Source organism: Temnothorax longispinosus, chromosome 12 (assembly GCF_030848805.1).
Source record: "Temnothorax longispinosus isolate EJ_2023e chromosome 12, Tlon_JGU_v1, whole genome shotgun sequence".
Classification (NCBI taxonomy): domain Eukaryota; kingdom Metazoa; phylum Arthropoda; class Insecta; order Hymenoptera; family Formicidae; genus Temnothorax; species Temnothorax longispinosus.
In genome coordinates this window covers 6,487,594-6,503,580 of record NC_092369.1, presented here as the reverse complement: position 1 = coordinate 6,503,580, position 15,987 = coordinate 6,487,594, and the positions used below count along the sequence as shown (strand labels likewise).

The following is a 15,987-nucleotide window of genomic DNA, read 5'->3' as shown; positions in this document are numbered from 1 at the left end:
TTTCTTATTTAATAAAGTATAAAAGATAAAGATTTTTTTATAGATAACCGTTATCGTCGTATCCTTTCCCGTTACAATATGCGCGACCATTAGTGGTTAACAATAATAAAAAGTATATACGAATCTCAATGAAAGTTTTATACAACTTATCGTATCGCGAAAGTAGCGAATATAAAGAAAATCTCGCGGGGATAAGCAGAAATGGCGAATGTAAGCCGCGGAGAAGGCGCCGGAGAAAATATTTTAACTTGGCTTTCGGCCTCGGCATGACAGATCATATTCAAGCGTGGCAATCTACTTACGTCATAGCCAGAAAATTCTCCTTTTCCGGGCGGCCCCGGCGGACCTTGCGCACCCTTTTCACCGGCTATTCCATCCCGACCTGGTTCACCCTTCTGACCTTGAGGGCCTTCCGGCCCCGCTATTCCAATATCACCCTTGTCACCTTTAGCCCCGGACGAACCCTGCTGTCCTCTTTCCCCTGGCGGTCCTGCCGCACCCTGAAATCGAGACATTAATTAAGCATAATGCAGTTGTGCATAACGGTATCCAGCCGACGAACAAAAGCGCCGAAAGTGATATAGTTTTCCAAAAACTGTTAAGGAAAAGAACTAAAAAAGAGAATTTAAGAAGTCCTGTAATTTAAACAAAAACGATTTAAAAAATTTGTTCTTTACAATTTTAATATTCGTTACATTGTTAGATGTTTTTAGATATATGTATGTATAAAGATGTTATATTAAAATTAGTCATAAAGTAGCTTAAATATATATATATCACTTTTAGTGCTTTTATTAAATCTTAAAGATCGTGAGAATGAGAATCATTACCGTGAGGCCCATTAGACCCTGCTTGCCTTCCTGTCCGGGTACTCCTGGCTCACCCTTCGGCCCTTGTATCATCTTTGGCATCGTAAAGGAAGACATTAAGGCCGTGGCGTTGCAGGTGCAAGTGCCGGGGTCTCCCTTCTGACCGGGTGGTCCCTGTGGTATCTTCATTTGCCAATCCTTGAAATATCAATACGTTTAACGTTGCCATTGTAATTTAATACCGCTTTAGCACATCAGTTATAATAGCGTTTACGACTAAGTATCAGTAAACTATTTGTTGCAATAACAAAGCGGTACAATCAAGTTCCGACGGTGTCTAAAAGCAAATACGCATGTATACCGCGTACCAATAACAGCGGAAGATGGTAAGCACCGTGAAAGCGGCTTTAGTGTAATCAGTGTTACATGCGACAGGCGCCGGTTCTCCGGTGTCGATGCTAAATTGACTCACGCGAATAACAAGATAAATGAGTGATCCCGGATTCAGGCGCATTCAGGCCGCCTTCAATATCATACCCGCGCTCGGATCTGCGGACGCGATCGCGGTCCCTACAGTTAATATAACGAGATGTCTACACCTATAGAAAACATAGATACCTTTCCCGACTAATAAAATCTTGTATACTACGATATATAGCTAAATAGAATAGTATAATCTAACAATCCACGTATAATTCTATGCATATTTTGGATAAATTTTGAAATAAGATAAAGTATAGAGAGTTTATATTTCTCAATTAGTTATACCTATATGTATATACATAATATATTATTATAAACAATTTGTTGTCTTATTTCTTTCATGTTTTATCGCAAATAAATACACACTTATGGATAATAATTACAAAATAGATGGCCACAATAGTAACTATGATAAAATAAAAGTAATCATATAATTCTCATTAATTTGGATGAAGTTATTCCAATTATGATAATAATTTCAACCAATAATTCAATTAAATCGTTATTAATTATTCAACTGTATCGATTTAGTTATTATAGGAGAAAGCACAAGAAATAACATCTTTTTTGTGATTGTTTATCTTGAGATTAGTCTATGAAAAAAAGTTTGTTGATTGAATAATGCACTCACCTCGTCGCGACCAGGCGGGCCAGGAGGCCCCGGGGGACCCCTGACGCTCTCGCCCTTTTCCCCTTTGTCACCTTTCTCGCCTTTCGGACCTTTATCTGAAAAAGAACAAATGCGCCGCCATAAGTCCACGCAACTTCGTCGCTCTCTGTTTTGACACGCCAGGGTGATTTATGCGCGCGAAAAGTAGATTAAAAAAGTTTGCTTCATATTTTATCATCGTTTCTTCGACGCGATACCTCCGAAGTCGACGCGCGACGTCGCGCATCGACGTCGGCTATAGCGAAATTAATAAACGATTTTTAACATGCCGCCCTATCTTTACTAAGCTAGGGATGTAGGATTAAAAAAAAAAGAAGATATTGCGATGTGTCAGTGCATTGATTAATTGGAAAACTGTCAGACTAAAACTATCCCAAAATACTGATACGATATATTGATATTTTGAGATAGTTCGAATATCCTCGCAATAAATTAGAAAAATATCACGAGCTTGACAAAAGATAATAAAAAATATATCCGATTACGAAAGAAAAAAATTGATTTACATTTCTCAATATAAAAAAATGAAAATCTTGTAACTACAAATAAATACACATATTAGGTGTGATGAGAGATAAAAAAAATAGAAATACCAAATTAGCAGTATCAATCGTTTGATTAAAAAATATCGAGGCAGAATGATTTTAATTAATTTGGAATCTAAAAGACAAGAGGCACGGATAATTTCATAAATTGATTTCTTTCATGTCTCTAGTTACACATGTGATATCGTATACATTGGATATATCTTCTAAATAATCTAAATTGTTAGAACATAATTCAATAAAGCGTTATATTTTATGAGCGGTTGAAAAATCGTTAGTGCGGCTATTTGATGACCTTACTCACAATCTGGATTCGGAGGCGGAGGCGTGATGAATGGCGGTGGGTTACTCTCTTCACTTTTGTCTTCGTCCGCATCTCGACTGATCTGAAAATGTATCACAAGCAGTGCCGATAAGATCGGATTACGCTATCTCGTTAGCGATACATAATAGAACGATTATTGACGTCGTTGTCGCCGTTGTTGATTGCTAATTCAGAATTCCGTGCAGGCGAACGAGTAAACAGCGTATACTTTTTTATTTATAGCGTTTAGTTGCGATGAGGATAGCGAAGCAGTGATCGATTTACCGATTAGTTATTTTAAATGCAAATTGCAGATATATATTAAATCACAATGTTATTAAAGCAGTACGCTGAAATGTATCGACTGTTCTCGATTAGTTTCGCAAAGAGGCGATAAATATTTGCGAATTGCTCATTTAAATGTCATTGAAATTCAGGATATTGCAATAATCGGATTTATTTTTGCAGATGGTGTCAGATGCTATGACGAAGGGTGAGAATTAAGATCGATCTGAAGTTTACTATCTACAAGATGGAATCTAAAAGCTGAGACGTGAAGAGCAGAGCGTAATGTAAGTAATAAAATTTAATGTTACTAATATATACGCAATGAGATAATCTTAGGTAATGTGCGATATTATTCTTACGTTTCATCATATCCCAACTGTCACGACTGCCATTGCAAATTGTTAGTCAGTAGTATAAATGATCGCATGCGCCAGTTGTGTGAACAATGCAATGTCCAAGTAAAGTTCCTCAGACGTGATACCGGACCTGTCTTGTACGTTAAAAGCGAATAATACATCAAGCAGTGACGGTGATTAATGAAGTTCCAAGCCAATCAGGCAGTATGGTTAGCACACATGACACCAGCCCTAAGTGTTTTCCGATAATTATCGGTAACGACGGCGCTTTATCGGGCTGAGTCGACGTCCGGTTAGGATTTTTCGGAGATCAAACGCGTTCTTGCGTTATTACAAAAATTACTTCTTATTTCCGTTATCAGAAATCTGTTAATTTCGTTCAAATATGCCAAAGATATCATTTCCGATTTTATTCATATTTATTATTATTATTTATTATATAGATATATAAATTTACAAACGCACCGAACTTATATGCATATATCACTAAAGCAGAAAAACATGATATTTATCTCTTTCTGCTTGCGTAAAAAAAGCACGCTTTATACTTTATTTCTAATAACTAGATGACAGCTCGCAATATAATTCGGTTTTTGATTCGGTTCGGTTTTTAGTCATTTTAAATGGAGTTATTCATGGCCACTCGTGTAGTGTTGTATGAACTTAAACAGTTCAATCTTTCCAAACTATTATTTATTATAAACTAATATTGTTTTTGACAGTCCAATATTTTTTTAAACAATTTAATGAAAGAAAACTTCATAGCGGGTCGCATTTCTCGTTACAATAAAGATTCTGATTTTTTTGATTGAGGATTTTGTAACATTTTTTTAACGTACGTTTTTAGTTACGTTGCATATTCGAACACTACAAACACGTGCATGCGCGAACAAAAAATACATTTGTCGCATCTGTCGCGCTACTGCAATAACGTGTAGTATCGAATAAAACAAAAGGAGTATCCTCAGCATTCTGTTCGTATGTAACTTACATTTATTGCACACGTTTTGCTTATTTTACGCTACGGTGGATTTATAATTTCGCATTTAAATTAGCATCATTTGTTATTAGGGGCATAACAGTTATTTACGAGTACAATGCATTCATATAATGAGAATTTAGAAAATAAAACAACAATAACGCGTAAATAAACGTTATAATACATTATAATGAAGAGCTACAGAGCGAATTTTGTTATTATATATATTGTAACATTTGCACAAAAGATACCTCGAGGCTGTTAATCGAGTGTTATCTCACTTTTATATATTCGTCTGACTCTCAGAATTTATAGCGTATATAATAATATAATAATAATAATCCGCGATTCTTATGCGCTATTTCGATATTCGCTCGACTACGCGAGATTTACGGCGCGCGGTCGGCGTAGTTTGAATAATTATATGTATTTCGACGTACACGGGGTTACATCGCGAACCGAAAACGTGTGCGCTGGGAATACGGGCGGGGTTTCAGTTTCGGCGAGAGAAAACGAGAGAGAGAGAGAGAGAGAGAGAGAGAGAGAGAGAAGTTTCAGCCAGCCGCTACGCGGAACTCGTCATGTTTAATTCCCCCGTGCCTTTTTTCCTTCCTATATACCGCTCACGATGGTGGAATTACGCGGGCGTGCACGCATCTGCACGTACACGCGCGTACAGAACCAAGGAAACGGCCGGCACCGTAACACCTGCCGCACGATCGCAGTAACACGTAATGTCACGACGACACGTCGCTCCCGCGCGAACGCTCCAGGCGTTACCATCGAAATCGTTCACCCGGTACATACCCTGATCAGCTCTCCCATGCACGACCGCGTCTTTGCATCCCGCCATCGTACATTCCCGGGGCTTTCCGCGAGAGTGGGATTTTACGGGTGAAATAAATTCCGCTCTTCTCCGCGCGCGAAGAAAAGCTCCCCCGTGCGCGAGCCCACCGCGACTGAACTTCGACTGAATTTCCGGGCGAGCGCAAGCGGGAAGATCCCGCGAAGGATTCGGGATGATGCGGGATTGCTATCATAAGAATACGCATTTACCGTTATTTGTTCGATGTATCTCGTGAACTCTGCAGTTGGACCGGATAAACGTCGGATCGACTCACGGAGTTGATCGTTAGATGTTACCTACATATCGAACATGGCTTTCTGCTCGATTACTGACTACTGAGCAGTGAAAAACAAGTGATATTTTTTTGAACTAACATTAAATGCAGTTCTAGCTTCTTTTAGCTCGAAATATCACTCTATATGCAATTGTTGTATAAAAATGACAAATTGAAATAGCAATAAGATTCATATCCTATACATAATATTAACTATGCCTAACGTAAAGATATCCTTGGAAAGATCAGCATAATGCTTGTAATAGATAGCATTTAATGTTCTTAAATAATATTTTAATAGAATTTTTTTAATAGCTTTCAATCTTTAGATATGGAGAAAATTTTGGAAATAAAATTGATGTTCTATAAAGTAAAATCAGAACGGAAATCATATTTAAGTTAGCAAGCTAAAAAAAATACATGAGATATTCAAGTAAGTCATATTGCACTCAAATACGATTTAATTGCTCGTTTAACTACTCGATATTTAACTACTCGTCATATCAAAGATTTATTATTACATGTCGCGATGTATTGGGAGGGAAAGAGAGAGATTGATAAAAACATATGTCAAAATTTCGCGATATTTTTTAGCAAAGTCGACATAATTGATAATCATTTCCGATGGACGAAATGATATCGTGGTATATGTAATGCGGATCGTATTGATCTAATGAATTTAGCAAACGGTAAAAGCACCGGAAACTAGGTCGAAGACGAGTTCATCAAAATGCTATTGGTCTGATACGGATCACCAGTCACTGTGACACAAACTACTGCCTCAACTTCTGGAAAGGCGGTACACTCAGCATACATAGCGGATCGTAGTCGATTCATTACCGAATTTAGTGGGGAAAAGCGAATCTCTCGTCTCTCTCTTTCTTTTTCCCACACTTTCTCTATACGACACATTAGACGCATCGCTGCAGCTTGCTGGAAGTTAGCTTGCTGACCCGCGCATCTGATTCGTTCCCAGGAGTGTATCAGAGATAGTTCTTCTTCTTGCCCGCATGATTCGCGCGTGCAATTTACATTTGCCTCGTACACGAGTTTTGCAGAGTTTATAGGACTGACGCTAATGGACTGTCGAAAAGCTGAGAGAATCGGTTTTCAGAAATCGATTTCAAAATTGATTAGTTACAAGTCGCTCTTATTGAAAACCAGCTTCTCGAGGACCAATTTTCTTCAAATTAATCGTCTGTTTGTAATAGATTACATCACGAATTGATGCACGTGAATCGGTGACTTTAAATATGAACCGAATAACCGAATCCAATTTACTTATTATATATAATGCTCCGGATATTACTGCGAAACTCGCGGGAATCGCGGTTGTTACATGTTTCTTTTGAAGGTAAACTTGGCTTGCGATATAATTTATACGCACATTGTTTCGGAAGTATGCCCAAATTTCATTCGGATCACGTCCAACTTCGTAATGACTGTGAGTGGATGGCAAAGATGGAGTGGTGGCAGGACATTTCGGGTAAGCAAAGTTGTCAATGCGAAATCCTAATAGAATTTTCGCGATTATCCTGCCGGTATTTACGAGATTATTCGCGTAACCTAATTTCTCGTTTCTTCTTTCCCTCTCTTACCCGGCTTTCTCCTAATGGCCGACAACTTTTAAGAAAGTTCTCATTAAAACTTCATTCCATTATAAGAGTTAGTTAATTTGAAAGATATATAAACCAAAATGTTATCGGTAAATAAAATCATTAATCTATAATCTGTATAATTCAATAATTGGAATTATAAGGGATTGTTAGTAGAGATTATTTTATATATGGGTCGTTTAAGATAATTATTTTATTAATTATCCCGTAATTGAATTTGGTGGTAAGCGCCTAAGGAATAATGTAATATGTTATAATCGTATTAATCTATAATAGAACGGAAACCAAATTATATTTCAAGTTCTAAAATAAGATCATAATTTATGATTATGATGACGAGATAAAACGAGATCATAAATCACTCTGTATAAATAATTCAATATGAATAATGTTGTACACATTAGTATGGTCTGTAATTGATTTCTGTAACTGATGATGTCTGTAAGAAATAATTACAATCACGAGCATCATCTTTTTCCTATTTTCGTTTGGAGAATAGCTTTTTCAACTTTTAAAAAGTAAAATTAATCTCTGTTAAATTATAATAGAATCACAATATCTTTGTTAATTTTCTTAAACTGTAAAAATAAAAGTATAGAGAATAAAGAAAGAATAAAATTGAAATATATTATAAATTTTTTTAGTTTAAATATACTTGCGAGAAAATTTAGGCATATTTATAAATTATTACAATTAAATTATATTAACGCTATCTCATTTAACAAATTTCTTTGTTAAACAGCGATACCCCATGCATGCGAATTTTCAAACCCGTTAGTAAATTACTCAAGCTTCATATTAACTCTTATAAGTTAGTTCTTGGACGATAAATACAACGGACAATTAGTTAGGTAGTGCGTTTATTGTCAATATAGTATTAATTTAGCGAAGCCCGAGCCCAATTTGCGGTAGACGTCTACCTTATTGAATTCAGCGTCGCCGGAACCGTCGAATGAATTGACATCATAATAATCACCAGAAGCGAGCTCTTCATCTGCTGAAAACTATGAAAACACGTGGCATTAATAAATAAATACCAGCAAATTATTGATTTGAACGATATTCTCCGATGTGACAAGCGCTTGCTAAAAATGCAAAATAATGCCGAAATCCATTTAGAATTTAAGTTTAAATAAATCACAATGAAAAATGTGAGATTAAGACATTACACTTTTTTGCGACGATTTAATCTTATTTTCTAGATTTATTATAATAACGATATCTCAAATTTATTAAAATTGTATTATTTTATCCTCCTAATGTAAAAATTTGAGTAAGAAAAAGTGATAGATAATATTATATTAATTTACGTACTTTTTCAAAGGTGAATTTTATTCTTAAAAAATAGATATAAATTTAACATTTTTGTTTAAGTATATAAACTATTTAAGCGAAGTAATTAATTAACCATTCAAATTTATATTAAAAAAGAATTAAAGTAATTCAAGTTTTCTATTAATAATATATATATACTGTTGATATTTGTTGCAATCATATTTCGAGAAGTATTGCGACGTTACAATGTCTCGTGTTATATCTGTTCTCTCAAGTGTCGGCACGTGAACGGTAACACAGCGAGCTTGCGGCGGCAGCGCGTTTAATTGTCTTCCGTTTAATTATCCTTAGACGGCAACGGTCTTGGGGTTTGTTTGACGCGCATGCGACGCGCGTCATTATTTGTGTGTATTCAATGTCGCCGCGCTATCGCCGTGTTATCATTTGCGCGGCGAGACTCGAGCAGGTAGCACGTAGCGCTACGACCCGCTCCGTGTGCCGTCGCATTACTTTTCAAAACACGATCGCTGTAAGTGCTAGCGGCAAAGAATCGTTCTCTATTATAAAGGTGCCAATTCACGAGACGCTGAAAATGAGCGTCAACAAGATGAAACGTGGGGTGGTTTCGCTTTGACGCTAGCGTCAAAGAAATGAAGTTGAATTTGTTTAATGTTCAGCGTCGTCGCTGAATCGTCGTTAATCGTCTCAGTACAATCAAACATAGACTTCGAAATACGTAAAATAAATTATTTTCAAGTAATATCTTCAAGTAATAATATTTTATGGATACATATATATAAATAAAAGATATTATTTCTGAAGATTTTTGCTTGCTGAGCGTCGAGCGTCAACGTGAAAAGGCACCTTTATGTGAAATACATGGAATCTTATTAATAAACGTAAAGAAGAATCCGATGATTCTGTTACTTGAATCCTTCGAGTCGGCGATTCGTTACGCACTTTCGATCCGAACATGGTAATAGACAAGCTACATTTAAATTGGCGAAAAGTTCGACGCGTGATCTATTCTAAAAGTATCGTTGAAAACATTAAATATCAAACTAGCGAGTCATATTGAAATTGTGTTTCAATTATTAGAGCGGGTTATTCTGCGTAATTTTGTGGATTCACCTGTATCCCATATCGCGCATCGAAATATTCGCCGAGTTTAAATATAATTTATTCTATCGTTTTCGTATTGAGAGTGTGATATGACGATTAGCATAATACGATTCAACAGAAAATCGCGATATCCATCGTTTAATTAGTTTCAGATATAAGAATAGAGTAAGTACTCGTTATACGTTTGTATTGTACAACGTGTTAAATATTTTGTAACGGTGACAAATTGGTAACCGCAGTTTCGGCGCTTGTTTTTAGCGGCATACAGCGCGCTGTTGTTTACATAAAGTCGCTTTGTTATCGTTCGCGCGGTGAGTCTTGTGTGCGTAGGACCGGGCGCGCGCTGTATACCGTCGCATTATCATCGCTCCGAACGCGATCGTGACAACTAGTAGAAAACGCGGTTCATATTTGTGAACAATTAACGTCTATATAACAACCCGCGAGATTAATAAACTTCTCGAACTTCTATCGTAAATGTATCGAGGCGACAAGTATTTAAAATTGAAATGTAGCGATTAAATACGATAGAAGATGGGAATTGCAAATTCTTTTTTGCGACACATTTAACAAAAAATAGTAACTTCTTTAACTGACATACGATGCTGGTGGATTTCGCGTCGCACTTGGTACCTATTGCTCGATTTAAATGTAATTTTCGTCCGTTATTATTTTGAATATTATTATATACCATTTACTGAGAACGGGTAGCAATATGCGAATTGCGCTAAATCGAATAATTCAAGTAACAACGTGTTATATGTTCATTAATAATATTTCATGTATTTCGCGGGATTCCGCATCGTGGTTAACGTCGGAAGTGCCGCGCAAAGTGCCGCGAGATTGTCACATTTTGGTGATTAGTGCGCGCGCGATCGTAATTAATGTCGTGTTTTCGCGAGTGACGTGTGAGCGCAACGGAGAAATCTGTGAGAAAGAGCAGGCTTGGGAAGCATCGAGCGACGGCAAAGCAACCGAGTAAGAGTAATTTATTACTTATATATTATTTATTACTTACTAAAATAATCGTTCATTTCTGTTTATTTGGCGAGTCATAGATAAGAATTAGAAAAAAGGCTTTTATTTAGACTCTTATATAAGAACTTGCACCTAAAAAATTTATTTAAAAGACGGACAAAGAAATTGATGTATAGATATAATTATCTTGTCGAATATTAATAATTCTGAACGCTAGAATAATTTAAGTTTTATATTTGTATTTTACAAATCAACGTAATTATATAGCTGCACGTAATCATTCGCATCGTATCGATGAGAAACGGTAAATCTTTTATTTTAATCCGAGGTATTGGGTTCGTGAATATCTACCGCAGATAGATATCACATTTCGCAGATCCATTGCCTTGAAATGGATGGAATAGGACAGATTAGCGCAATGTTTAACTCTGGACTATGTATAATGTTCATCGATCCATTGTGCATACAAGAATGCACATGCACAAAGCTCATACATAGAATGGGTTTATCGCCATCGACGTATCTATCATTAACTGGTTTGGCACATTTGATTATTTATTGATACGTTTTCGTATTTTATTATGAAAAGAATAGCAATTATGAGATCACAAATTGTTTGGAATTTATATTTAAGTATAAATTCTCGTATATATACAGAAATGAAAAAATGATAGAAAATATTTTACAGCTTATAGAGTATGCTCGATAAAAAATTATAGAAAAATGATAGAATAATTTTGGCAAAAGAGAAATAGTTCTGAAATTTAATAAAGATATTCTTTTATTATTTCCTTTTTTTTTCTTAAAAAATATTTTTTAAATAAAATTTATGGTCTGCGTCCGGCCTAATACGTTTATCCAGAGTTAAATATAAAAATTGATACAAGAGAAAAGTAATATGCAATATGCATATGTTATAATCATATGCAGAAAAAGTGCAAAAAATATTTCATGATTACATATTTTTCTAATTATCTACTAATTTATGTAACGAAAAATGTGTTAATTTCTATTTTTATTTATTTTTAATTGTACTTATATTGTGCCAACATTATTTTCATCTGTCATAGCTTATCCATTATTATATTTATATTATATTTATTGGTAATTCAATCAATTTTATTGTAATGTAGACAAATTTTCTACATACATATAATAAGGAATGATGGATCGATGATCGTTCACAATGAAATATCGCATATATTAATAAATATCTTGCATGAATTATCCTATATTTTGCGCTTCGTGTTGATTCGAAAATTTGCAATTTCTTTGAATAGTATGCAAACATGAATAAGCAGTATAAGCACCTTACAATGATAGAGGAAATACAATGCCACACACAGCACAATATGTAATTGAAAACGTATATATCTCGATTTTGATCAAATTAGATTTATCTGATCTTCTACATAGTAACTCTGTATTTCATACGTTTGGTATCAGTTCATACTACAATTTCCGGGATAATTTCATATACATCAGATGCAGTACATATCACACCACAGATGAGCAAATACGTAAATAAACGCATCTATTGAACATGGTATTTGTATCAAAACCTGTAATAGTATCGAAAGCTATGCATCGAGTCGATTGACTTATCATGTCATTGTAGGGTGATTAATTTGTTTCCACGAAATATTACACATATTAATCGATGCTTTATGATAATGTCGGCATCTTTAAGAGATAGAACTTATTTAAATTGAGCTTTGTAAGATTGCCGCATGTATGATAGATATCATGCATAATTCTCGATTTGTTTGATACTCTTTCCTCGTCAGAGCTCGTTGATTTCCGCTTAAATATCGACATTTTCCTGAAATTTCTCGGAATCGGTATCGAATAAACGTATCTTCGAGAGCGGAGCACTCGAAGGAAAGAGCACTTGACCTCGATCACAGGCAAGCCCAAAATATTCGATGATATAGAGGGATAAAATATCGCTGTATTTGCAGCGAGTATTTCACTGCATCGAGTAGAGGTTAAGGCTCAAGTACAAGGGTATTAGTTGCATACAATATGTTAATCTGTCTTCGGAGGTAGTATTATATCTATGACAAAAGATTTTATTTACACGATGCTTCAGAATTGGTAGACAATACAGATGATTATATTATTCATGGCGAAATTTGGAGTTAATTTCAAATAAATTTTAATCTTGAGTATATGGAGAAAATTTGGACGGATCATTACTTTTTATGATCTTTAAATTAAATATCCAATATTCTTCCCAAACGTACGTGTCTAAAAGATATTTTAAAGGTGTCTTTATACGATAGCTTTTAAACATTCGTACTGTCTAGGTTAGTAATCTAAAATTTAATTTTTATTGTCAAAAGTGTCAGTCTACAACTTGATTATTATAATTATTAACAGTTTATTAGTAAAAGTTTATTCTAATTTTCAAAGAATGTCAGTTTCTCTTAATTCTGACAGAATGTATGATTTATTCTTAATATCTCCAACAAGGGGCGAATTATTATATATTTATCTCATTAGGATAAAATATGAATTAAAGATAATTCGTAGATTAAAGTCATTTATCATGCATATTAGTATTTTTCAATTTCACACCTAAATACGCATTTCACACGAGACATGAGATCTCAGTAAAAATCTTTTAATTTTACGTGCAAGGTACAGAGAACGGATGTACGCGCAGGATAAATTGTACACGTAGAAAACAGTAGGGAAGTAGAGAGCTGTTAAATCTCCCGAAAGAGAGTATTATATGAGATGACAAGGGGCTGTAAAAGAGTTGGGCTTGACGAAATATAAATTCCACGGTATATAATACGAGCGTGGAACTTACACTTGTGCGATGCTAAATAGTAAAGCAAACTGAAAAATCGGCGCACCTGTTTCGCCTCGTACTGGTACACGTGCATAAAGCGATTGGACGTATTGATTAAATCGGTCCCGAGGGATTCTATATTGACTCTATATTTCTAAATTTTTATACCAGAAATCAAGTATTTAAATAAGACTTTTCGTTTGGAAAGAAAATACTGACCTAGAAACACCTAGAAAGATATACGAGGGCAAAAGTGTTTGAAGTTTTTGATAAAAACTTGATAAATATTATAGTTTGGACGTAGAAAGAAGTACGAGAAATTCCCCTTTCTAGTAAAATATTTAGAACTTAATGATATAAATAACGCACAGCATTAAGTGGAATTTAATTTCTTTCTTTTATTTTGAAAAAGAAATAGATTATTTTAGCATTCTCCATTCTCGTTATAACTCTTGCGGTACCGTAAGATCCAGGGGTCAACGTTATTCCCGATTGCGAATAACGACGAATTATCGTCGCGCGCATACGTACAGGCATATATAGGCTGCTTCTAAATTCATGGCCGCGAGCTGCAAATAACGATAATTTCAACTTGCCGCAAGTCACAAAAGGAAATAAAGCGCGTGGTAACTCGATTTATGCGAGCGCTCTTGGGGGGTTTTTTCCCCCCTCCTTTCTGCCGCTGAATTTTATACCTTTTTCGATACGCTTGTGTTTTATAGAAGGGCATTATCGGCACCCACGCGGTCTACGTGCGTTTAACCGTGTCTGAGCAAATTTACACATGGCACGTGCAAAAGCGACTTGCATTTTCGTGAATGCGAGTGCAGAGACGCAACTCGTCTCTTCTTTATAGATTCGTGGTTTTTGATTAATATAGATTGCTTGTAAAACTTTACGCGACATGCAGTATAAAAGTTTTATAATACTTGTTCGAGATTCTCAGACGAGGCTTTTAATTAAACATTTGACATCTATTTTCCGTTATACAACCAGACAATTATAAAATTTACTTCTTTTATTAAAAGTTTAGTGGAAAAATTGTCTGTTTTATTAGAATTATCGATTTCCCATATATAAGACTTATAACGACACACGCGAAATTCCACAGTTAAACTTTCAGTAAAAGAAAGACCGTTTTTAATCGTTTAATATAAATAACTGAATATGGAATGCTTGAAATGTAGGAGTACCTTTTCAAGATTTACTCCGTGCAATGTCCAGTCAGGCGGATTTCACAATGACGTATTTCCGATATTTCAGTTAGATCGTAGTATGAATAATTCATACAGAAGCTCCAAGTTTGATTGGGATATCGCGAAATGACGTCGAGTACTTCGATTTATATTTGATCCCACTTGATTTTAGTCTAAAAGACGTAACAATGCTTTCTTTCTTCGATTTATCATATATATACTCTTGTAAAATTCATTTATCAACAATAATTATTATCACGAATTAACGTTAACTCCGTATTCCTTATACATAATAGTTAGACGAACAAAGTTAAAACGAGATTCGGTCTACGCGCGAAAATGTGGATAATGAAAAATTCTTGCTGGAAAAGCTGGTTGAGTCTTTTATGTAAAATTTAAACTGCGAATTTTTTGGATTAGCCATGGACTTTATATTAAGCTCAGAGAACACGTATTCTCGAGACTCGTAGAACAGTCACTCTATCTCTTCTCGCTCTACCTCTCTTTCTTCTTCCTCTTCATTGTGGACTTTCTTCATTTTTGCTTTCTCTATCTTTCGTCTTCGAAAATGTATTTAACGTCCCATGAAATTAAAATGTCGTCGCCATCGTCAGAAGAATGAGAAACGCCCTCACTCTTTTACGTGACATTTACTATCACAAATTTACATTATTCGCTCTTTTATAATTATTATCTACTAATTTGTAATATGTATTTTTTCCACTGCAAATGTTTTATAATCGTTGTACTGGTCACATTTTGGAGTACGATAATTTTTATATTTTGCAGAACAAAAATATCTTTAATATTCTTATATAAGAATAAGTTTATTTTCTCAAAAATTAGTTGTCAAGTATTTTTATATTATACATATTTAGCTCTTCTCTTATTACATGATTTAATTCCTCTTTATTATTATTTAAACGGCTAAACTTTTGAGAAATTAAATTTGATCAAATTAAAATAATATTTCGGAAATACTGTTTTTGTCGTAATATCATTATTTTTATATAATCGTTGCAAAATCAATACCTTACTTATAAGCGAGAGAAATGTACTATTCTTATTATTCTATATTTACTGTCTAAGCAAATTTACAATACCGAACCAATTACACAGCTTAAAACTAATCCCGCTATTTTCTTGTTCAAAGATTCGATTAAACTATAGTGCGGGTTAACCGATTATAATTAGAAGTCGTGTACCTCGTGTTTAATTCGTTCCGTAAATTTGTCGGGTAAATAAACCGTCGTATCGTGCTGAAAATACCACCCTCGATGATTAGAATTCACGAGGATCCGACACACCTCTCGGTGTGGTAACGCCGTGATTTCGCTGCCATCACTTTCGTCTCTTTGCTTTTCTCGCCCATTTGTTTCGCCTCTCTCAAGATCAGCCAATCTTCACGCCTTCACCGTGAGATACCGATCGACCCTGTCGTAACG

General features: G+C 35.0%; 1 protein-coding gene and 1 long non-coding RNA gene across 11 annotated transcripts in view; one reads left to right on the top strand and one right to left on the bottom strand.

Annotated features, from left to right (window-relative positions):
• The window catches only part of LOC139822839 (uncharacterized), a 273,173-nt gene that overhangs the window by 17,148 nt on the left and 240,038 nt on the right, over window positions 1–15,987 (top strand). For all 3 annotated transcript variants that reach the window (XR_011734617.1, XR_011734618.1, XR_011734616.1), the window contains exon 3: window positions 3,280–3,383. This is a non-coding gene — a long non-coding RNA (uncharacterized lncRNA). The remainder of the gene's footprint in view (window positions 1–3,279; window positions 3,384–15,987) is intronic.
• The window catches only part of Mp (collagen XV/XVIII-type protein multiplexin), a 214,114-nt gene that overhangs the window by 14,765 nt on the left and 183,362 nt on the right, over window positions 1–15,987 (bottom strand). For 5 of the 8 annotated variants that reach the window (XM_071794947.1, XM_071794945.1, XM_071794949.1 and 2 more), the window contains exons 6-10: window positions 8,092–8,175; window positions 2,812–2,893; window positions 1,924–2,018; window positions 831–1,007; window positions 303–500 (exon numbers count right to left, since the gene is read on the bottom strand). In XM_071794947.1, coding sequence (XP_071651048.1) covers window positions 303–500; window positions 831–1,007; window positions 1,924–2,018; window positions 2,812–2,893; window positions 8,092–8,175 — 636 coding nt within the window. The remainder of the gene's footprint in view (window positions 1–302; window positions 501–830; window positions 1,008–1,923; window positions 2,019–2,811; window positions 2,894–8,091; window positions 8,176–15,987) is intronic. The other 3 variants (XM_071794950.1, XM_071794952.1, XM_071794953.1) reach the window with 1 other exon arrangement.